The 25,645-nt window shown below is 40.6% G+C and overlaps 1 protein-coding gene across 1 annotated transcript in view; it reads left to right on the forward strand.

The window, feature by feature from the left end:
• Positions 1-25,645, forward strand: part of cnih3 (cornichon family AMPA receptor auxiliary protein 3) — a 98,827-nt gene that overhangs the window by 42,316 nt on the left and 30,866 nt on the right. Inside the window, exon 3 of the mRNA XM_062437482.1 lies at positions 4,117-4,164. Coding sequence (XP_062293466.1) covers positions 4,117-4,164 — 48 coding nt within the window. The remainder of the gene's footprint in view (positions 1-4,116; positions 4,165-25,645) is intronic.

The following is a 25,645-nucleotide window of genomic DNA, read 5'->3' on the forward strand; positions in this document are numbered from 1 at the left end:
ACACACACACACACACACAGAAAGTGCTGCTTTAAGTGGAATCTATTTGCATGTCCTTGTTGAAACCCGGTAGGAGATGAAGGCAAGGGGAGATGTTATCAAGTGGGAGGGAATTGGTCCGGTCCTCGATGAGGTGTGCAGTCTCAACCAGAAATAGACATTAGCGATGGAGATAATTGGCTATCAGGCCCGGGCGCCTTTCATGGTGTGCTGTGTGTTTGTGTCAGAAGACAGGAGTGTGTGTGCATATAAGTGCATATGCTGGTGTGTGTGTGTGTGTGTGTGTGTGTGGTTATTTGTGTGCAGGCGGATGAGGTTATATTGAGAACAGAGGGTGTGTCAGAAAACTTGAAGAACATGAAAGACTTTCAGTGTACAGCTGCATGAATCTGCAATCCACAGCTATGAATATAAATCTTTACCCCTGACTACACTTTTCCATCGTACCTCCTCCCAATCATGGATTTTCTCTCTCTCTCTCTCTCTCTCTCTCTCTCTCTCTCTCTCTCTCTTTTTTTGCCAGTCATGGCGCTGCTGTACATTGCATTACTTCAAAGTCTGACTTTCTTCAGCTGACATGGCTTCTCCTTATGCTGTAAAACATTTGAAATAATGAAACATTTTTTGTTTCTTTTTTTCATGCTTTCCTTCCCTTGTTCTCTTGTGAAATGAGGTAAAGCCCCATGAGATGTTTTTGGGAGTGAGATGAGAGATTGACGGAGCGGAAGTCATGATCAACAGTCTTGAGGCACACACACACACACACACACACACACACACACACACACACACACACACACACACACAAGAAATAAATATTAAATGAAGTGATGGTCACTCTTCTTTTCCTCCAGCCCGCCCCTTCACTCCCACCTCTCTCCATTCGTACATTGGTGTTACCTCAGACGTGTTTGCAGCCTTCTAGTCAGGAACCGCTGGATTCATTATTTAGAGAGAAGGCATAAATGAAACCTTTTCCAGGAGAAACCATTGTCACTGACAACCTCTTAAAAAATAGTATTCAAATATGTATGTTAATATTCTCATAGATGCCTTTTTTTAGGAAATCATGGGCGGTCTCTCAGCTTGAAGGAATGGTTTGACTTTTTTCGTCTTCCTCAAAGTGAGATAAGAAGAAAGTTAACAGTGTTAAAGAAAAAAAAGGTTTCTCTGTGCCTTCCTCCACTGAGCTACAGTTGAATCTGGCAGCTGTCAGCACAGTGGCAGCAAACTACAGAGATGGTAGATGGGAAAGATTCTGAGAAATCAAGATAATCATCTGATTATGGATTTGGTGGTCTGAGGTTAAGACCTTTGTTAGATATGTCAATCTAAATGGCTTTCAAGCACTTTTGTATTATTAAAGACAAAGTCGGATATACATTATCAAAGCTTTCAGAAAAATCATGGTCTCCCAGTTGTAATTACAGCTTGTATAAGGCAAGCAAAATATCGCTACCATGACCACTGTTCCACCTTAAACTAATTGTTCATTTGTTTATTAGGATCCCCATCAGCTATTACAAATGGTAATAGCTATTCTTCCTGAGGTCCACACAGTTCATATACAACAATATACACACTCATACAAGAAAAATACATGATAGGGTTAGCAAGAAAGATATAAGAACAAAATAAAGTAAAATTCAAAATTATATTAATACAAAATATTGTAAGGTTAGGAATTCATGGTCAGTTGATCCTGGAAACTATGCATGCCTGTTGACTTTAGGGTAGTGTTTATCCCTATCTGTGGATAGGAGCACATCTGAATGTAAGAGTTAAAAGAATCAAGAGGTTTATGACTGATATGAGATGCTTTTTGAGGAGAGCATTGATTAAAAGTGTCATTCCAGATGTTGGTCAGAAGACTATTTAAACCGTGTTGACATGTGTATTTGATCTCCTCAGCTGATATTATTAAACCAGTCTAATTAAAGATTGACTTGTGGTCTGTGTGTGTCCATCGCCTTGTTTCATGGTCAAGAAAGAAAGTCTCTCCTATCAATAATGAAATAATGTAAAACATATACGTAGCTCCTCTGAATCACTTTACACTAAGGGTGTCAAACATACAGCCTAGCTGGATCATTTTGCAAAGTATAAAAATTGCAGTAAGTAAGTTCAGTTTTTCAATAAAACACAGTGATTTTCTCACTTATTTTCACTCACCATTCACAGTCAAGGCTTCTGATCTTTCCGTGGATAACTGATTTGCAACATGATTCAGATTTGAAGGACACATTTGCCTCAGTGGGCTTGGACACATTGTATCAGTATCTCTTACCAGGGTACCCTTAGAAGGTTTATTATAGTAAAGTTATATTATGTATTATATATATTATATACTATTTATTGGCTATTGGTCCGGCCCACTTGAGATCAAATTGGGCTGTATGTGGCCCCTCAACTAAAATGAGTTTGACACCCCTGCTATACACCAAGGGAGGAGTTATATATTTATGATCAACAATATATATTCATGACAACAGTACTGTAGTAGTACTGTACACATAATTGTGTGATACACACATAAACACATATGCATGCATGCATACTGATCAAGATAGAGCTGTGTGGTGCTGGAAGGTGTTGACCACTGCCAAAAAGAAACAGTGACTCAATCAAAAGTGGAAAGTAATCTTTGAGACTACATAGAACAACAAACACACAGTCAATGAAGACCGTGCGGCCATGCAGGCCCTGTGTTTAACCTTTGATCACCTTTGACCATCATTTGTACCTGTCATTACCGACTGATGTAGTTGCAGTACAGGCTTGTTATCACATTTCCAACAGATATTACATGACGGTGGCCAAATGAGATCCGCTGTATACAGTGTGATAGCGACAATGTCAGATGAATTTCAGAATGAAAGTCAAAGCCCTCAGATGCAAAAAAAACCCCCTACTTCATTTATAGCATGAGGTGGAAATTCTGAATACCAGTTGTGAATGGGCAAAAACACGGTGTGTGTGTGTGTGTGTGTGTGTGTTTGTGTGTGTGCTTGTGCGTGCACAGGCATTGATGCAAAAATTAGGTATAATTAAAAAATAAACTATTGACCATAATTTGCAAAATGATGTGTAAAACCTGTGGTAATTGTTTGGAATGAAGTGTGCTAAAAAGGTCTTACACAGAATTGGGTGATAATTTATACCTTATGCTTAGTCAGTCAAACCAAACTGGATCAAATTTGACCCAGCAGGACAAAAGTGGCACGGTCAACAGGAAGTCAACAGGAGGGTTAGCTTAGCATAAAGACTAGCAAACAAGGGGAAATAGCTAGCTAAAATACCACTTGCTGTGTTTGCTCACATGTTTAATAATTGGCAGTTTTATGATATATGTGTTGGTTTTAGGGTTAGAGATTAGATTGCCTGAAATGGGTTCCAGGTCTTGGATCCAAGAAACTTCTACTAAAATAGAAGAATAAAATATATAAACTATAAAACTGACCTTAACTCCTTCATATTAGCATTTACTCATGTTCTATACTGTGTCTTAAGTACATGTTAGACAATTGTGACATCACAACTTAGTTCCAATATTTAGTGCTATTGTGGGAATAGTGTGTCATTTATAGCAGGCAGAAAGTAACGTATAATTATGTCAATTTCTTTACATTTAAGAAGATTTGATGTTTCTACATATTATAGAAGTGTATGTACAAAAGAGGAAAACAAAAGGGGGGGGGGGGGATTTCTCACCCAAAAACAACATGTTAACATGCATATTTTTTATTGTAGTTCAAGCAGTCAATACTATTTTGGTGTTAGGAAATATGTGTCAAATGAAAACTTAAACATACTTTTCACAACACGCACTTTCCAATATAAATAAGGGTTAGGGTCTAGGGTCTAAGGTGCTCACACACTATGTATATGAGTTTGTTTCTGTAGCTTGTCCTGGAATGTGTTTTTGAACATTTCTACCTGGTTGTGTGTGTGTGCATGTTTGTATTTGCATTAGCATCTAACTTTCACCTACTTTCCCCTAAAATTTCAAGCCATTTTTATTTAGTTTCAGCTTTCATCAGATGCCAAAACACACAGTGTTGACAAATGTTGTGTGAATGCTGGAACTCACCTTTTTCTCCATCTGCCCCTTTACAGAGGGAGAGGCTGCGGAACATCGAGAGGATCTGCAACTTGCTGAGGAAGGTAAGTGGTGAGGGGCAAATCTCATATCGATGTACGGTTATGAGAAAGTACAGAAAATGAAGTGGAAGAACTGAGTTTTATGCTTTATCCATCTGTCATATGTGCAACCCCAATTTATGCATCTTCACATTTTTTAAATTTTGTGCATTGACAACCGTTTTTTTTCCACAATTTCATCCTCATTTTTAAGAACAGCAAAGCTTCTTCTTGACAATTTTCTATTAGACTTTTGAGTTTTGTGAGTTTTTATTGCTGCATATTGATATTCTACAGGTTTAGTGCCAGTTGTCGAGCTTTCGAATGAATTTTTGATTCGTGTGGTGACGCTTCCTTTGCCTCCTTGACTCATGTTGGACTGACATCAAAGGGTAGACAGAAATTGAGATGTGCTGTGCTCTGCAGAGCCATGCTGTGTGTGTGTGTGTGTGTGTGTGTGTGTGCACGCGGACAGTTTGCCTTGAGCACTCAGCATGAGGATGAGAAGAGGCCTCCTTCAAGCTTCAATGTGACATCTGTTTGTCTCTCCACCTCTCTGAAACTCACACTGTGTCTATATCTTTCAAGCACGTGTGCATGCAAGTGTGTGTGTGTGTGTGTGTGTGTGTGTGTGTGTGTGTGTGTGTGTTTTTTATATGTGTCTGTTTATGCTGGAGGTTCATTGCTTGAACATCTGATCTTGGTTATCAGTGTTGTCAACTCGACCCCTAAGGCCCTCCACTGGCCCCCAGGGGAGGATGTTCTCCCTATGGTATTTTAAGCTGAGACAAATACACATGCATGAATAGACACACAAACACAAAGCAACATACAGTAAATACACATTCACGTACACACATCTAGATTTATTGTCCTTGCAGCTGCGACCTACTTTGCAGAGATCATTGGAGGTTGCTGCTGACGTGATACTTTAAGTTTAAGTTCAAGTTTAAAAGACCCGCTTCAGACATTTAAAAAAATATATCTAAATACTCTGCTTTGAATAATAATTTATCTCTGACATGTTTGTTTTGATTAAAAAACAATTAAATGACCTATCACAGAGAAACTTTCTATCTTCAGCAGATGAATGTGAAATTGAACTCTGCACATACATTAATCACAGCCAAGGTAAAACATCCAACTGAAGGAAAAAATAGAAGCACAATAAATATATAATAAATAAATAAGTAAATAAAATAGATAAAGACAAAAGTGAGCAGTGCAGTGTACTAGCAAACAATAAAATCTCACAGGCCGAGAGACATCACAGCATGCTCTGAGGGATATAATAAATAGTTCAAATCATAATAAAGTAGCATCAAGATGGTAAAGAGTAGCAGCAGTTGATTGCAGTTCAGAATCAGTGTGGTTCAACAAGGCAGTGTGGCGCAGAGTTTATCAGTCTTACAGCATCCAGGGGTATATCTTACTGGGCATATATGAGTTAGGAAAGTAACATCATTTTACCGTAAAAACTGGTGTATAAGACGCAGTCTATTTTGGAGGGTGTCATGCTGGGGAAAACGTTTTTTTTATTAAATGTTTATTTGAATGCACCAGTAGTTATTCATTTATAAACACATATGTTTATACTCCAAAATCTTTTCAATTAACTTCTATTAGAAACACAATTAATATTACACCTGAAACAGTCTGTCTGGTTAATGGTAAATGGTCCTGGTAATGATTTGCTTAACTGAACTGGACCGGTCAGACCGCATTCGGATTAGGCTTCAGTTTCAATTAAGCCTTTTAAAAGAACACAGTAACTTAACATATTTAATACAGTGTGTATCCATGTGCTCACCCTAGTCCCAAAAACTCCTCATCTGAGCTGTATCTGTGCGCAAATATTGTACGCAAGTCACTGTAAGTCTCACCAAGTGCACTGTCCCCGGACTCTGTGTCAGTCCCAGAGTCAAACAGAGCATCTCTGTTCCATCCAGTAGAAAAACAAAGTTAGTGAATAGTTTATTCTTCCAATCTGTGCTCATACTGTGTGTCTCTGCCACAGTGCAATAGCTGATCGTCTGTGCGCCTTTGCTCATTGCACTTCAACATCTGCTGCTGTCAGTCGGGTCAGTTTGGTCTTTAAAGACCGTGTAAAGTGAAAATATATTGTGTTCTGAGTTAGTCACATCACAGACAGATGTGTTATTAACCATCCTTCCAAATTTGAATGCTAGAAAAATTGTAGTATGTAAGTATTATCTTTTAAACTCATGAAAAATCAAGCACTTCTCTGTGCTGTCAAACACTGGGGGCGTGTCTGCTGAAGGCGCTGGACCCACGCCCACGCGCGGAAGGGGGCCGCCTCCGTGTAACGTAGCAATGGACACTAGCGCTAACAACAGCATTGCAGTGACCCAGCCCTACATGTTTGAGCCATCAGAGCCAGACACTGACTCTGAGTCAGACAATGAAAATGCATCTCGTGCCTCACAGTCTGAAACTGTGTATTTCTCCCATTTGTGCAAGTTAGCAATATGTATTACTGACTATTATAGCCTAGCTAAAAACGTTAGGGTGTCAGGTAATGAAGAATTGTGATTGTTTTGTCTGTTCACAGATTAAACAACACTTTATTTTAATTACTGTTTCGTTCATTTAATTATATCTTTTGTTTATACCTAATAAAGGTAGTACTAGTATTTGTTTCTAAGAGTGTAGTGGGTGGTAAACCCAAGTAAACTCAGTTTGTCCAGCTTTGAAAGGAGGCGGTTTACTAGTTTTTTCAGATCACACTATTCAACAAATGTGGGGAAACACAGTAGGTAACTAAGTAGACTACAAAAAAGTAAAATATAACACTAGCCAGTTTCACTTAGTCAGTTACTTACCTGTGTCTTCTGATTCATTTGTGGATTGCTGAATGTCATCATTACAACACACAGGCTGAATAAGACAATATGCTTCAACTGATTAGGTCATTTTGCTGTACCAGGCTTCATACCGAACTGACAACTGAAATGGTTAACATTCGTCACACTGTGATTAAAAATGTACTTGTGCAGGTGTACATGTGGAGAATGCAGAACAATGCCCAGAGGTTGAAATGTCTGCTGCAAGGAACTGAATGCTTTATGTAAATAAAACATTTATTTATAATCGTCCGTGGAAAAAACGCGCGCTGGGCGTCCCTCGGTCCATGTTTTACATTACACACAAACGTAAAACCCCGGTCTACATATAATTCCTTGTCATAGCTATATTGCTGCACATAAAATATTACCTGTCGATTATCATTGTGTTGTCAGATGGACTACGCTCAGGGAATGAGGCCAAATTATGTCATGATTACATGCATGCTAACATTACACGGGCATGACAGGGTGCATGATGTGAAATCACTTTCAGGATTTGCACATTCAGCAAAATGCATTTAATTGCCAAAATGTACAGTATTATAAGCACATAACATTACTTACACTCTCTGACGGGCACATAATACCGGTGGCGGTGATGATGGCACTCGTTGTCGGCGGGATTGGAGGACGTAAGACAGGGAGGGAGACGGTCGGTTGCGGGCCGGTGGTGGTGATATAGGCACCTGCTGTCGGTGGGATGACAGGGAGGGAGACGGTCGGTGGTGGGCACGTAATGCCAGTAGCACCTGCTGCCGGCGGGACGAGAGGACGTAAGCCGGGGAGTGAGACGGTCGGTACGGCCCCCCTAACCAGAGTCAACGGACTGCTCAGAAATCCAGACTGTACCTGGTAATAGTTGGTGAAACTATCGGGGGTAAAGTGGACACTGCAGAGGCGGGTGGTGGAGTTGATTATAAATTCTCCACAGTAGCTCCTTACAAAATCGACCCACCGTCTCTTGATGCCTTCATCACTTTGAAACTTAAATAAACTAATGGAGCCTCTACCCTGGACACTGTGGCATCCAGTGAAGATGCACACACGAGGAGGAGTCATGACTAGTTAGTTAGCTAGCTGAAAATTACCTCAATTGATGCTATCCAAGACTCGAGAGCGAGTGGAAAACTACTGAGGCTAATGCGCATGCGCTGAATGTATTTATACTGCTACAGCAGCAGGGTCGGGTTTATGCTTATCATCGCCGCGTTACGTAACCCGCCGATGATTTTCAGACCCGCCCATTGAATCCTGACACAGAAATGTTGAAACACAGTCTGTGAAGCCTAGCTCCACAATTCAAATATAAATGGTTGAAATGCTTTTTACACCTTTTTTAGAAATACATTTATGACCTATTTATTGTGTTTAGAAGAAAAATGACATGGTCTTTAAATACTGAAACATCACAGCAACAAGTGTCTGAAAATGAAGTGTACTTCTGATCAACACACTGAATGAGCAACCCTAACCCTGGTTTTATTTTTAATTTTTCCAGGTCATCAATAGACTATTTTAATTAGCTGCCGACACAGCTGGAGCATGTGCTTTTGTGTGATCCAGTGCTTTTGCAAATCCAGTAAATTAAAGGTACTTCATTGCACTGATGCCAAAATCTTATAAGTCCTCTTCATTGATTTACAGCACTGCCCCAAAAGGCCTAATGCAACCATTACCTCAGAATAATAATAAATAGGCCGTAAGCAAAGTATATACAGTCATACATACGTCCAATGTCCAATCCAACGCATGAGGTGACTGACGAACTGCATTGTCCACTAAAACAGTTAAACGGCAATAGAGAACAATCTCCCTTTTTCATACATCTATTCAAATTCTATTGCATACTGTGTGTGCCTGTCAGTTGTTGGATGCCTGAGGTCCTGATGCAGGAGGATCTGCTGCATTGTGTTTCTCCAGCTTGCTCCTTCTCCCTCCGTTCAACTATTCAGCCCACTCCAACTGGCACAGTCACAGCATGGTGGTCCTGATTGATTTGGTTAAAACCTTTGGCTGCAGTATCTTTATGTTAGCATACCTATTTGATAGTTTGCACACACACACACACACACACACACACACACACACACACATATATACACAAACAGGCACATATGGACACGTGCCTTTTTTGTTCTCAATGAAGTGTGTTGTGTTGCTGATGGGTTTTAGATGGCTGCAAACCCATGCAGATGACAATGGCTTGAGGGGATATACTGTGTTACTTTCAGCTGTGTGTGTGTGTGTGTGTGTGTGTGTGTGTGTGTGTGTGTGTGTGTGTGTGTGTGTGTGTGTGTGTGTGTGTGTGTGTGTGTGTGTGTGATTCATTAGATGTGCAGTCGTGTGGCTTGCAGCAACGGGCAAGCGCGTTGTCACAGCAACTGAGCAAACCTCAGTGTACTCATTAGCTCCTTCCTTTATTTTTGGGCCTGTCTTGCCCCCTTTCTCTCTCCATCCCTCCCTCTCTCTCTCTACACCTCCCTAAGTGTAGTAATGAGTGGGTGGCACAGCATGTACAGACATTTCTTTTTTCCCCCTGAGGTGTCAAGTGTATTTATTTTAATTGCTGCCACGCTGTCTCCTAAAAACTCAACTTTGGCTGCCTTTCCCTCATGTAATCAGTTGATTATTGAATTGGGGACTTCCCTGCCAAGATAAAGATCTTTGCAAGGAGCATCTCAGGCACTGAATCTTACTTACAGTGCTTTCTGCTGGATGTTGCATCATCAAAACATGACACAGCTGTTGAGTTATCCTAACCATATACAGTTTATCTACAGCTTTTCTGTCATTCAAATCACATTTCAACATCCCTAGCTTGCAAAGACCAGTCTTATTATTATTATTATTATTATTATTATTATTATTATTATTATTGTTATTTATTCGTTTATTTGTAAGGATCAAGCACATGAAACATTGACAGTTGCAGAGGCAATGTCCAATTTACTGTAATAGTGTATACAGTCACTGCTAAATCCCAAACCAGTCCTTTTGATAGTTCACTCAATCATTAAAATACAAGTGCCCAGGGGTCCTTGAGCAGAGAGGGGCCCTCAATGATGGAAGTAAAATAATATGTGCGTTAGGTTTAGGGGTCAAGGTTAGGGTATTTTTTGTCAGGCTATACAGAAATAAGACACAAGGCTTGACCCATTCTCTTGATGCTGATAACTGTGGTCACTGTCAGAAACCTACAATGTTCAAAACAAAATATGTGAGTTAAACGTGACTTCAAATGTGAGTTTCCACCCAATATCAGCATTATCCAATCAGAATAAGATAAATGTTGTTTGGGGGGACATGAGCTTCAATGCCCAGGGGCCCCTGAGGGTACTGATGCAGCCTTGCATGTTAGTTTGAAACAGTGCATATAGTTAAGAACAACAACACACAAACAGAACAGCATGAACTCAAGTACACACATAATGACTAGTTGATGTCATGATTACAGTTTTGGCCGTTTTAAAATCCAGAATGGCAAGTAGGAAATTCCAGGCCCTGTTTATCTATCTATTCTGAGATCCCCATAGGTGCATGGACAATTTTGACTCAGTGTTTCCACCTGAAGAATTGTGTGTTAATTGTGTTCCAGCTGTGATGACTTGAGGTAATGATACTGAATTGAGTGTTTGTGGTGTTGGGAAAGTGGTCTTATGGTAGATGGTAATCTAGAAAACATGTAATTGTAAAACTACTGTCATCTTTGTATAATATCCATCTATGAAGCCTGATACCTGATCTATCTTCTGTACATATAAATTGTATGCACTATGCATCTTTAAATGGACTGAACAAGATGGAAGTCCCTGAATTCAACTTGAGTGAGACCTTGTGTAAAAAATCGGTCTCCCTCCCCTCCTCTCTTCTTTTTTTTGCACTTCTGACTCTCCCAGTTTCATCCACTTTTTCTCCCTCCTGCAATCTCATTGGGTTTTGTATTTTTCTGCTCTTTGTGTGCCTTTGTGCCTCTTACTAACCCCCACCCACCATCCCCCACCCCCCATCCCCCACCCGACTCCTTCTCACTCTCTGTCTCTTTCTATCCTCACATTGGAAAGAGATGAGAGAGGAGTCAGATTGAGTGGAGCTGTGCTGAGCTGTGATCTCTGCTTCTGCAAAGCACTGTGTGTGTGTGTGTGTGTGTGTGTGTGTGTGTGTGCGTGTGTGTGTGCGCGTGTGTGTGTGTGTGTGCGCGTGCGTACGTGTGTATTGCATGCTTTCAAGCTTTCTGTTTGTAAGAAGTACTAACATTTGTGGCACAGTTGTCTTAGTGCAACTGTGTGTTTGTGTGCACGGTGTTAATTGTGCAGATCCATGTGAGTAAACTGTAGAGAGGGATTTTCATTTTTTTCAATGTATTATCTGTATTGACTGATGGAGTCAGTGGTTTCCATTGAAATGCCTCGCCACTGACTGAATATATTGTGTACATACAATACTTGCTAACTCATTAGCATTGCTACAATTATCTTTACAGTGGTGCACATTACAGATAGGCTGTGTCTGATGTCACTCCCTTATTCACTCATTCACTAATCCCCATATAAATATACCAATCTGTGTCGTCACCATCAGCTGTAGAGTTGCATGCCAATTATTTTCACATCTTTAAAATGTAGAGCATTGTATTGTGGGATTGTTAGCAGAAAGCAGTATACATGCCATGCACTATACTTTTTTTTTGTTCTACTGTGGAATTTTTTAGGGCCTTACAGTGCAGATATTTACAAACTCAGCATCCGGAAACTCACATAAAATGGCAGAGGGTAAATGTAGTGCACTATATAGTAGATAAGGATTGATTTCGAACAAACACAATAACACAAAAATATGTTACTACCACAAAATCAAACTAAATCAAAGCTGCAAGCAGTGATGAACGGGCCCTCGCACACCCCGCACATGTGGCGCTGTCGGAGGGCGTGCACACGTAGACGACTTCATAGGCAGGCTTTTATTGGACGTTGCATGAAGTGGTGAAATAACACTTCCTGGGTTCACTATGTGGAGCTACAAAACAGCCACAAAGTAACACACACAGCCACTAATCATACGGGAATGCAGAGGAAAGTCACACCAGTCATGAATATCATGTGATAAAGGTGTTTAGTTTAACACTGAGGAAGATGCAGGGTATTTATGCATGGATTTAGCTGTTTCAAAGTGTGTTTTGAGATGTAAACCATGTTTCTAATCATGTAGTTGGTATGAAAATTGCCCAAATGTTGTGGAAAAATGTGGCAATTGGCCTTAGTGTAACCTGTAATAAATTATATGTCTATGTTATGTTTAGGGTGTTGTGTAAGGATGTTGTGTGTAAATAAATGTGGAAGTGACAGACATAAATGTGCATGATTGAGAAAAGGTAATGATGTAATTACATGTGGGTGTACATGTTATTAACATTTGTAGTGTGTAGATGATGGCATTAGTGTGGTGGCTTTGTAAGTTGTTAGTTGGAGTGTGGTCTAAAAACATTATAATAATACAGTCAATAAACTAGAACTAGAAACAGAAAACTGAGGCACCTGTTCCTTAACAGGTATCCTGAATCAATACAAGTTTTCTCCACTAGATGGCACACTAAGACCACAAATGCAGACTTTAGCTTTTATTAACTTATCATCACAAAGGGCTTAAAGCGATGGTTCGGTGTAATTTCGACCTAGTGTCATATGCACCATGAGGTCTATCTAACCACCCGCTCCACTTTTTTTTTCATTTTGTCGCAAACTGGTGGAGTTAGAGCCATCAGCCGAATGGCTTAGTACAGGCGCTAACGGATCCACCAGAGTATCTCGTAAATGACCCCACTAATAATGTCTGAATTGTTATCAAACGTCAATCTACAGTAGTACAAATAGGGTCCTTACTCATAAATCGATGCATTGGAACGTTTGTAAGTACACCAGGAGTTTATTAAAATAAACACTTACCTTATGGCTTTTACTCTGCTGCTACTGCTAAAGCTGTAAACATCGTTGAAATCTCGCACGATCACTGCAATCCCGTGTGGTCGCGCGAGATCCCCGCACAGATCGGTTGTGCACAAAACTCTATAGGCTACTATTATTATGCATGTTTTAAGTCTGACTGAATAAAAAGAGTCCTGTAATAATTTCCTATGCTGAGCATTTGCACGCTTTTAGCCCAGATAATTAGATTACAATTTCCCCAGATACTATTAAGTGAAGATACACACATCTCAAAACCTTTTCATTGTTAATTCCACGGGCTATCATCATTTCTGTGTCATTCCAGTGTCTTTCTGAGTGTGTGTGTGTGTGTAGCTTACGTGTGTGTACCTGCCTGTATGTGCAAAGAAATTTGATAGGTTTGCTTGCTGTACTGCGTAAAGATTGACAACAATTTTGACCAATCATGACTGACTTCAGATCTCAAAAAGATGAGCGTGTTCTGAGGCCGACCACTCATTGATTTGTTGTGGATAACATATTTTAAGTTTTCTCCTCTCTGCGTCGACAACATCGAATCACGCAATGTAAAACGCTTAAATGCATGCCAATCGAAAGTGGAGAAGCAGGTGGTGAGAGATTTCATTGGACTAGCCCAATGTCCGTCAAGAAAATCAACCAATGGGCCCCGTTTCGTGTCTCAATTACCGTCGCGGCTGATAATTAAAACATTTTTTTTTAAATTATGACAGCCCCGGCCCAAAAATGTGCGTCAGCCCACTGGGCATTGCCCGGTACGCCCGATGGCCCGTCCATGCCTGCTCACAGGGCCAGATGATGAACTACTGTAGCTGGTGAGCTCACTGCTAATGTGCTAACCAGCAGGGAATTTGCTAGTTCTAGTCAGAAATGATAGATCCCAAAGTTTCTTTCTATTCTTTCTTCTTCTTTTACTTTTACCATTTTAATTGTTGATGAGACTTTAATACAGATACATTAATCACAACTCAAATAATTACAACATATTGGCTTGAAACTGTGCCTACCCTGACCTCCTTCTCAGGATCTACTCCAGTCTCTTTCCCACTCATCATTATTTCTACTCTTGAGCGTTTATCTGCTGCTCTCAAACTTTTACTTTGTAAAAACACCCAACACCTCGGCTGGACATGATTTTAAATATGAAATCATGTGAAATATCAGACATACTGCATGCAGTAACCTACTTTAAGTGCAAATGCTGCTTAAGTGAGGGTGTGAGGGATGTTTTTAGGTTAAGGAACTTTGGATAATTATTTCATTGTGAAGCTAAAAAAAATCAGCAATTTAGTTAATTCAGTATCCTTCCCTCCTTTGTGTTACTTGTGTCAAGGTGAAGTTCGCTCCATGCTCCAGATACAGCCAATCAGAATTGCAGGATGCAGAGGAGTCAGGTGGGGAGGGATGGAGATGAGGGAAGTCCCCTGTGGTTCCCATGATGCTTTTGAAGTTTCTTCGCCACACATTCTCATTTGCTGTGTCCGTCATGCAGGTCACATCCATCTCCACATCTCGCACACTCTGTCTGTTTTTCATCCACGCTTTGTCCTTCATGCTGTCTCTTGTTTACACACAGGCACACAAACACCTACACACACACACACACGTTGTACATATACATACAGTGCAAAAACACTGGCAGCTGGGCTTGCAGGTGATGCATTCTTTGTGAAGTGTATTGTCTGATGTGGGGCCACTGAGGGCCTGTTCTGCATACTTTGATAAAACTCTGTAAAGTCTGCCAAGACACAGGACACAAAGGGAAGCTGGTTGAAAAGCACATATGGTGGTTCTGTTTGTGGGATCTGTGTGTGCATGCACATGATAAACACGTGACGATGCAGAAGGATGCATTCTGACTGGAAATCTCGCTTTTATGTTTTCTTCATGCATAAATGTCATAGCAAGAGTTATACATACTATTAAACATAGATTTTCTTAAAACAGCAGAGAACAAGGGGCAGACATTTGGACTGGATCCATTTCCATTTGTGCAGTGCAGAACATAATCAGATAGTGAAAGTTAAATACATGTTCTATCTCAGTGGTATTGCTCAGTTGAATGATTCTCTAAGTAGTTTCTGAGGATCTCCCAGGTCCTGGAGGGATACCAGTGATGAGTGATAACGATATTTCAGTCTTACTCCTACCAGCAGGAACTGAATTTGATTGTAAAAGTTGGAATTAATCAGAAAAATGACTCCTATAACTTGAAGGCTCCTGTTGTGGATCATTAAAAGGGTGAGATGACCATGCATAAAATTGAGTGTATGTTGAGCTTTTCATTGAGTCCATGTGAACTACTTTTTCATTCTGAAACAGAGTTTTGTTTTTTTTCAATAAAATAAGATAACCTAATGTGATTCTGATGCTATATTGTATTGCAGCAGTCTATTAAATGCAAATTCTTGGAAAAGATGGTTTGACTATTCTGTCCCTCTCTCTCCACTCTCCTTTCTCTTTCTGACTGATTTTTCAGTGTCACATTGTTTCTAAAGCTTCCTTCTTTTGTATGTACATGTGTTTGACTTCCACCTCAGGTGTCCTTAGACACTGAGAAGATACCACTGCTTCTGCTGCCCTTCAGAATTGGTGTAAATTGTATTCTGAATAGGTGACAACAGGGCACAACTCCACTGCTTAGAAAATAGTCTACATGCAATTAGGGTCGGCTGCAATGACGATGGCATCGTCGTTGCAGCCGATGGACACCACATCGGCGATGTGCCGGCGCCGCCCGCCCGCAAATTAGACGTATTCTCCCGGAATCTGGAGTGAACAAGCAAGAGCGAGAGCGCGTGTGTGTTTGTGTGACTATAAATGCAGCGCGTGCGAGAGCAAAGCTCTGTGTTGCCACTTATTAGATCGGCAATGTGCCGCCTGCGCGCCGCCACTGCTGATATATCAGTTGGAGATTTGGGTGTGTAATGTAAAGTGTTAATTTTGTCAACTATTTTTAAATTTAGTTTTAGTCTTAGTCCGGTGTCGAATTCATATTTAATCCACCATATAGGCCGTCGACTAAAAGTCTTAGCATTTTAGTCAAAAGAAAACCCAAAGTATTTTAGTCTAGTTTTAGTCCTTGAAACTCATTTTAGTCTTTTGATAGTCTTTGAAAGCAGATTCATTTTAATTAATATCAAGCTAGTCTAACCAAGACATGTCATTTTAGTCTTTTTCTCACTAATCTTCCAAGATTTATGTTATCATGACCTGATGAAGTAGGTACACATGTTGAATGATTAGGAATGCAATTTTACTAAAGGTGTCTGGTCTGATAGTCACAGAAATACGTCCAGATATTGAACATGTTCTGATTTGCACATGTATAAAATTGGACAAAATATGCAACTTTTTTCTTCCTAGCATACTGTTGCTGTCATCAGAGAAAACGTTAAGCTCAATAGAGCAGATCACACCAGACAGGAAGTCAGACACACAATCAGCATAAAACTTAAACATAAAACAATCCGTGCAGCCTTTTGATCGTATTTCAGCAACAAACTTGAATAAAACAGACAGATAAAGAGACAGTTTTTCTACATAGCCTTCTGACCCACAGTAGAAGCACAAACATCAAAGAAAATTACCAAATCAACTAAATTTGAACAAGTTAACAAAATCAGACTGTTTAGTTGTGCAGCTACTGCAGTAATTACGGTAGCCTACAGTTGCAGTTCGGATTTGATTGGGCAGCCGTAATTACTGTACTAACAGTGCAACTTAATTTAAAAGGTGGATCGCTTGCCCTGACTACACTCCACTGCTGCAACGCTCCCGGTGGGGTAGGAGGACACCGGGCAGAGGATGGAACAAAACTGGCACAGCTGTTCCGTGGCGTTCCCCGGGTAATGTTGTTCCTCAGTGTCACACACGTCGCCCTGGCATGAGCACAGGAAGTTAAACTCATTTAGAAGGAGAGAAACTATATGGTATTTTTGTTTGCTCGTTTTTTGACGAAAGAGATACTTACTTTGATTTGATGCTCTAAAATGTCATTTGTAACGTTTTCCACTAGATTACTCAAGTAGCGTATTCTATTTACTTTTGGAATACCTCAAAATTCACCCAATCATCTAAGTCACTCTGAATGTACACTATACATTTAATTGTTCACACATTTGCCCAACACAGATAAGTAGACAGGAGGGCTATATTTCTTTAAGCCTGGTGAGGGTCGATGTCTACATGTGTACAAAACACATTTTTTCTCTACTCTCTACCATTCAATATGTGCACTTCATTTTAAACATGATTGTGATATAATTCTCATCTATGGTGTGTAAGTAACTTTGTCTGCACGGAAAATACAGGATAAAACCCGTTCGGTATCTGATCGGAAAGGAGCAAATCATTTTCTTCTTTAATACAGGATGAGTGGCAACTGTAAAAGCAAGTGTACCACTATGCCCGAGCGACTAGGAGAGGGGGGGGCAGCAACAAGTGATGGTGAAAAACACCAGCGGAGCAGAGAAAATGGCAAGCGGCTAAGTCTCATGCCAGGTTCAGACCGGGCGCGGAAGCGCTGCGCTCGGAAATTCTCGCACGTACCGCGACCCTTCAGTTCACACCAGACGCGTATTTCTCCATGCCGGTCGGCAATGCTGTTGTCACACTTGGAGCTGTTTTTTCTCACTGTCTCTGTCTGCGTGTGTATGACACCCCACCCCCACCCGTTATAGCCCACTCTGTGTCCCTCTCATAGACTGTATATAAAATGGACGTAACATCCGTGAAGTCACTCATTGGTTTGTGGACTGCTGCTTGGAAGCGAATAGTATCGGATCTGTCAGCGCCATCTTGAACATTTCCGGTGCATGCTGGGAAAAATAAAAACAGGGATTCTACTTATATGGGCATCAGGAGGAGCATGAGGCACCCTCCTGAACCTGTGAACCAATCAACCTGTCAATCACAACGTAGCCACGCCCTAATGCATACCCTGCTTTATCGTCACATATAAAATCAGGGAGGCCAACATTTCACAAATGAACATCATACTGCATTGAAGAAGGCTTTAAACTAGCGATTGAGACCATAAACACATTTTGAAAACGTTTACTGAGGTTAGAAATCAAGTTGGTGAATTCTCCATTGACTTGTATAGAGACAGAAGTCCTTTTGACACCAAAACGGTCCTGAACCTGGCGTTATTCTGACAGTAAACGTACAGTGTAGGTTACAATTTGTCAGCTAATAAAGCCTGCGGCTTCTCAAGACAGAAGACATAAAAGTCCTGTGTTATTTCCCAACTGCTGTTCAAGTGAGAGGGGTAAGCCAGTAAAAGCAATTAACATTATGCTCTCAACACACCTCCAAAGAAAATAAAGTGAATCATCACTATAGTAAACGCCAATAAACGTACATACATACGCCATATTTTTTGTATTTTACATACGTAACGCTGTAACTTAAAGCTGCAGTCTGTAGTTTTGTGGACTTAACCAGTAAATTTGAACGAGTACAGCCTCCAGATCCCTCCTTCTTTCTCTCTACTGCACTGCAGCTCTGGCTTCTAAGCCCCTCCCCACAGAGGAACCTGCCGTGCACGCACGTGAAGGCTCGTCCCCACAGTAAAGGTGCGTTCAGACCAAGCGCAATGACGCAATGTCCCGCGTCGAGATTACATGTTAAGTCAATGCAAACACGCGATTAGACGCAAATTTGCGCCAGGGGGACGGTAAAACGCGATACACACGAGGCGATGGACGCAATGCTGCGAAAAATCGCTTTTTTATTACGCAAGCTGAACATTTTGAACTTTTGCAGCGACATCGCGTGACGCTGTGCCGCGATAGCCTATCAGCGTTGAGATTCTCCCGACGTCACTTACGTCACGATGTATAGAATAGCTGGCTTTCTCTTATAAAGTTTTGAAGAAAAAAAACAGCTGGCTCTCCCGGCATAGATTCAACAGTTAATTTACGTGTGTTTTTGTCAGTTGATGTGTGTCGCAGGAAATGGAAGAGCCTCAGGAACCTCAGGGACACACATGAGAGAAAAGAGTAAGTGATCTCAGCCACGGTTGATGATTGAAGAAGCAATGTTGTTGTTATCTAGTGAAAATGGGCGGGCTCGCTACACGTGCGATGACGCAAATTTTACATTATGGTCACGTGTCGAAACTTGAGCGATGGCGCAACAGATTCTCATTTGTCGCACAATTTTGTCGCGTTTGGTCTGAACGCAGCTTAAAGGGGCGTTCAGACCAAAAGTGTCTGACGCGAAAAAATCACTTGAATAGCTTCTATCGCGCCGCTTGATCATAAATATCAATTTTTGGATCATCGCTTCATTCACTTCATTCACGCTTGTGACATCGGGAGAAACTCGCCGCTGATTGGATGTCGCGGCGCAATGTCGCCTGAAATGTTCAAATTTTCCAACTTTATTCACGCCACTTCAGACGCTTGATTCAGTCGCTCCAGACGCTTCATTCGCGCCGCCTGATATAAAATCGCGTGTTATGGCGCCATTTACATTAATATTCTATTTAGACTTGCTGCTCAATTCGCGTCATACGCTTTTGGTGTGACGCAGCTTTAGAGAGGAAACCTGTTTTGCCAGTGAGAGTACGCGCTGCGCGGGGGAGGAGGGCTGCCAGCAGCGTGTGTATAGCGTCATTGACACTCCTCTGGGCTCTGATTGGTTGTTTTACTTGGGAGCGAATGAATTCTTGATCATTTTACGACCACTGGGTGGACCCAGAGACAGTGAATTATGTCACAGCTTATCTGTATCTTATTCTACTGTCAGATCATGATGACAATTTTAGCAAACACACTGTAATAGTTATAGACTGCAGCTTTAAAGTCTGTGTAAAGTAAGAATAAATATGTGTTCTGAGTTTGACATACCACAGAAAAGTGTGTTGTTAACCACCCTGCCAAATTTGAATGATTACAAACATTGCCAAATATATGAAATTAGGCTTCAAAGTTGTGTAAAAATCAGCCTCTGTCTCTGCTCCCAAACACTGTGGGAGTGCCTGCCGAGTTCGCTGAAACCCCGCCCCCTACCAAGTGTCACCTGTCAATCAAAGTCACCACCTCTACCTGAAACATAAACGATACGTCTGAGAGCTTTCTGCCGCTAGCTCAGCTGCTAGCTCGGCGGCTAACTCAGCTAACTGGCTAACTGTTAGGGTTGCCAACTTTCTCACCTCCAAATGAGGGACACTTTGTTCTGGGTGCGGGCAGGTACCAGTGCAGGCCCCAGAGCGCACACGTGCACCCAGCAGGTGGCCCACAGTAATTCTAAAGTGTCATTAGCCATACGATAGACCTACTGATTTCACAGTTTAGTAACACAAAACCCATATTGTACTTGCTTAGATGTGTGGTTAACAGTAACATGCCACAGACACTGGAAAGCTTTAGGCCTAAACCAAACTAACTCTTAGTAATACATGGGAGGTCCATATCATTTTATATATTTTATAAATAGAAACATTTTATTATAACTTTTGCATGTAGGGTTTAAAACTTTTTGTTATCATCTATCTGTATTTAACTTTTGCATCTAGGCTGTAGAACTATTTATCATCCATCTGTATTAAATGTTTGTCTCTCAAACAATTTCATGTGTTGTTTGGACCAGTTTCTGTTGAGCTTTATTCTGTTGTCTCAGTCTATTATTCTTTCTTGTCTGTCTTTCTGTTATAATCATCAGTTGCCTGTGTCTTTGTTGTCTGCCTCTCCAACTGCTATCCTCAGTTGGGCTGTCTCATGGACCTTACCTTACCTTGCAGTAAATGACAGAAACAAAACAAAACAAAAAAAAAAGCAAAAGAAGACTCACCATCTAGGGTTTCTTCTTCCATGGATATTTTTTGCTACTCTCGACTGATTCCAACAGTTTTTTATCTTTCTGTAGCTGCATAGTCCTTTTTTTTTTTAAAGGTTCAGGTCTGTTCATTTTGACAGTGGCACACTCGCGTCAACACTCACTCGCACAGTTAACCAGCGAATCAAACACCCGCCCCCGCCCCCCAACAACAATAACTGTGTCTCCTAGCAACGTTACGTGAGTTTGGGCACGTTAAATGTATACTGACCAACTATTGGCTAGTGAAGCTGCCTGTCACTGAAATTCGGGGCAGGAGCGGTCCCTAACAGGACAAATCAAAATCACCCAAAATACGGGATGTCCCGGCCAATGCGGGACGGTTGGCAACCCTACTAACTGTAGAGTGTAGTAGTAGTAGTAGTAATGTGTGCTGTATGCATTTATACCGCTACAGCAGCAGGGGCGTGTTTATGCCAATCACAGCTGCTGTGATTTTCAGACCCGCCCACTAAATCCTGAACACAGAAATTTTGAAGCACAGTTTGTGAAGCCTAGCTCCACAATTCAAATGTTAATGGTTGAAATGCTTTTTACACATTTATCAGAAATACATTTATGACCTATTTAATGTGTTTAGAAGAAAATGTCTGAATTCACTTTAAACAGTCTTTAACTGTTAACATTAACCGTTATGTTATTTATACGCCCTTACTCCCGAACCGTGTCTGTTGCACAGCTCCACCCATGTCGGCCCGAGCCTGGTTCACTGAGCTAGCTTTATCCAAAAATTTAAATGTGCCGATTCTCAGGCAAAATCAGCCCAGATCCACACACCCAAAACCTAGCCAACTCTGGCAACCATTACTGGGCCAAAGTCGGCTCACCTTAGGCGAGCCGCTGCTGGAGCACAGCCAACTGTGCCGGCATTTAGTGTAGCCACATTTTAGAGTGTTTAGGTTGCATCTTGGCTGCTGAACTGCTAAGTGCGCTAACTCAAATTCCCTGTGACTTCACCACCACAGACGTCATATTTTCTAGCTCTGGGTGCAAAAAGTATCGATTGGAGATATCAATTGATGGGAGATGTTTTGATGCTACTTGGTATCGATTGGTTTCGGTTGATACATTAAAGATATTTATTACAGATACCCAGCCTTATTCATCACATACTGTAGCTTCATAAAACAAGTTGTCATTGTTGGTGAGAATCAGTAATAGACGTGGAATGGTAAGTGGTGGCATACCAAACTGTACTGTATTTACAGTACAGTGTTTTCTTTACAGTATTGGGTCATAGTAGTTTGTTATATTCTCAGGAAATGTGTATATTTGTGTGTGCATGTGTCTGACTATGCTTTCTTAATGAAGACATCCAACTCAAAGAGCTTACACCAATATAAGGTACATTAATTTATACTGCACAGATTTGGAAGGTGTGTAATGGTGTTTATTTGAGCGTGTGTATGGACAGAGTAAGGCCTTTTTTCTTCTTTTTTTTTACAATTTTCAACTTTTCAAACATCTATCCGGCACCCTCGAGCAACACACTGACCATTCCCACTTCTTTGAAGTAAAAGAATTTCTCCACAAGGATCCAAATGTCACACCATCATTATGTAGCTGCTGTGTGATTTAAAGTCCATTGTCCTCATAAACATAATTATCAAGTACAAAGATTATTATATATATAACCATTAGAAACATCATAATGGTAATGGCAAAGTCAGTACTTCAGCTCAGGGCAAAGATGTTCAGCAATGACTGTTAATGCTGCACCACTGCAGCATTAACACCATTTTGCACCATTTCTAACTCAATTGCTTGGAAAATGTATTATAGGTAATCTTGTCTTAGTCATCCAGAGACAAATGCAAGGGCATAGTTAAGTGTTATGTGGGCCCTCTGAAACAATATTGCTGTGGGCCCCACTTAATTACTATAATTTGTACATCCAAGTAGAATCTTTATAGACCATCTTCAGCTGTGAACCCCTGTAATCCTCACCACTTTTTACCCGATCAGTGACGGCATCTGGCCCATGAAGGAGTGATAACAAGTTATTCAAAAGACCTTTGTTTGTAATAGATAGTTAAATAATGAAAGGAGAAAATTGATTTAGCTATTCTTAGTGTATCAAGTAACTCAATTGTATCATGTGTATCATCAAGTGTTGGTTCAGGAAGAAATTTTACATGACAAAACCATTGGAAGGCGACAACACTTAGCTCTGTAACCATGGACATTACTGTTGCTACCCTCTGAGTAAACCATGCAGTGAGATCGGAGTACCCTGATATGCTGGAGCGAAACCCAGTCCAGCATCATGTTAAATCTCCAAGGCTACCAACATACCTTTTTTCCAAAATAGGACAGTGTATAATCAAATTGCCTGTCAAAGACGAGGGGCTACAGAAGAAAGGGTGGAAGAGGAGGGCTCATTAGGTTGTCAGAGAGTCTGTAAATCTGCAGTAAGAGGGTGAGCAGAAAGGACGAGGAGGCAGATAAAAAGGAAAACGTCAACTAGAAGAAGCAATACTGCAAGGTATTGCTCTCACATGGAGTCTTATATGTACTGCAGTTGGTACAAAAACAGTTTAACGGTATATTAAGTTCTAGCTATATCTTGATATCCCATTAGACTACATCTCCAGCTACAGTGTGCAGACTTTCTTCTCTCTTTAACAGAATGTGGTTCTTTGGTCCAGCACCTGGTCTAAAGTTTTTTGTTCCCGGTGTGTACATCTACCACATAACTTTTTCAAGTTATCTTAACCTAACCATAGTTTATTCGCAAATAATTGGTGCATTTTGCCTCAATTTGTGTGGGTGAGTTAGGTCTTTGCATGGACTTTCTACGATATTGCTTCACAATTATTCTAAGACATGGAATGTTAGTGTTTGAAAGCTGTGAGATAAAATTAAGAAAAGATAACCTCCAGTATCATTAACTTCTGCTTTATCTACACAAAACAACCATTTTAATGGACAATGAGATGACAGGAGTATCTATGCTGCTGCTGTGCCACTACTTAGTTGTTTTTGGCAAAAACATTTATTTGAGGAACTCCTTCTACATCTGACATAGCTTTCAATCAGACTATGACCCTGTCACATTCTTTCAACAAGACGTGATACTGCGTGTCTGTTTGTCAAAGTCAAAAGGAATTCCTTCTTGGCAAATCCCCATTTAAATGTGAACTTGAAGCCTTTCATTTACAAAATGAAACATCTAACATTTGATTTGAGTGACTCCCACTCTAACAAAATGACTGCTGACATTTGAAAAGTAGTTTGAAGTTATATCAGTACTCTTCCAAGAAAATCCTATCTGTTCTCAAAATGGTATACAGTATTTCAGAATAAGTAATAATTTATTCATCCATAGGCAGTCTATCCCAGTGAGCATCACTAAATCCCAGCTGAAGGCAATGTTGCACGTCGCTGGTCTCCAAACTCCACCCATGTGTACGAGGGCTTTTAGAATATATTGAGGCCTGGGGCAGCTGTCCTTACAACTCATGTGGAAAGAGAATCTCATCAACTCAATTGCAAAAAGAATTTCATGCCTATCATTCCTGCCCTCAGGGTGGAAGGGCATCAGCACAGTGTTGCTGAATACTGTAGTGAGCTCAGTTTATTTAAGCTGAATAAGAGGACTATTTGATGTTTCAGCTCAAGGGAAAGTGGTCTTTGAGCAGCTTGGCAGTCAGTGAAAGCACCGTCCTTTAGAGTGCAATGTATCACTACTGAACCTCATACCTTAATAAAGTCAGTTTTGCAGTAATTTAGCTTGTTAGGATGATATTTAAACAAACAATCTAGTTTTTAGATTAGGGGAAAAGTAAAGTTTATTTAATTTTGGATTTAATTTTTGTAGTTCACTTTTGAGTAACTTTTGTTTCTCAACATAGAAAGTGCTGAGATAATTGATTGTCACAACATTAATGAGTATAATGGAGCAGGCAGTCACAAAATTAAAGACGATGAGACAAACCTCTGGTTGGTCAAATGTATTAAGAACTGAATTTATAAACTAAAGCAGATCTGGGAATTTAATTTACCTTTGACCAAAACCGACATTACAACTCTATAATCAACTTAATTTCAGTCATGTCAGTATATTTGATCAAAAGTACTACAGGCTGCCAGCTAATCCTCGAAAGTCCAACAAATTAGCTTAAGGTCAAAATGAGTAAAAAATATGCTTTTTGGGTTCATTTAAAACAGAGTAAATGGAGGCAGTTTTGCTCCACCTAGGAGTTTCAAGCAATGTAATGAACATGTGTATTCTGTCTAATTCAGATAGCCAAAATGACTTACTGTAAAAATTGAACAGCTCTATGTTCCCACAGCACCTATGTTCCCACGTTTCTAAGAGATTATTAAAATTCAGACCCTATTTTCCCACAGCCATAGACATGTATGGTGTCCTGGTGCCTCTGTGAGGCTACGAGTGAAAGTCCCTCATGAGCAATAATTTACAAATGAAGCACTGGGCTGGGCACCACGCTGTCCTGATTGGGCCGTCTTTTTGCGCTCACAAGATCAGGTAGACCAGGCTTTTCTCCTCATTGGGTTGACCAATCCATCTGATACGGCACAGCGCATGGGCTTTGAGCCAGGGACTTATGGAGCCGAATTTTCAAATTTCACAAATTTAAAACATTTAAATGTTGAAGTTCTATCCAATCTGCTGATGCTCGACTATCATGCTGGAGACTGGGGTTTGTTTTCCACTTGGCGCCGTAAAGATTCACGTGCCGTAGACCCGGACGAGTGTGGGGAAAATTTTGGGGGGTGAATGTTATGGATGCTGTTGTAAAATATAACCCTAACCCTGTGGGTTAAAAAAAAGTGGGAACGTAGGAAATGAAATGAAAACAGGTGCAACAG

Source organism: Scomber scombrus, chromosome 17 (assembly GCF_963691925.1).
Source record: "Scomber scombrus chromosome 17, fScoSco1.1, whole genome shotgun sequence".
NCBI classification, from domain to species: Eukaryota; Metazoa; Chordata; class Actinopteri; order Scombriformes; family Scombridae; genus Scomber; species Scomber scombrus.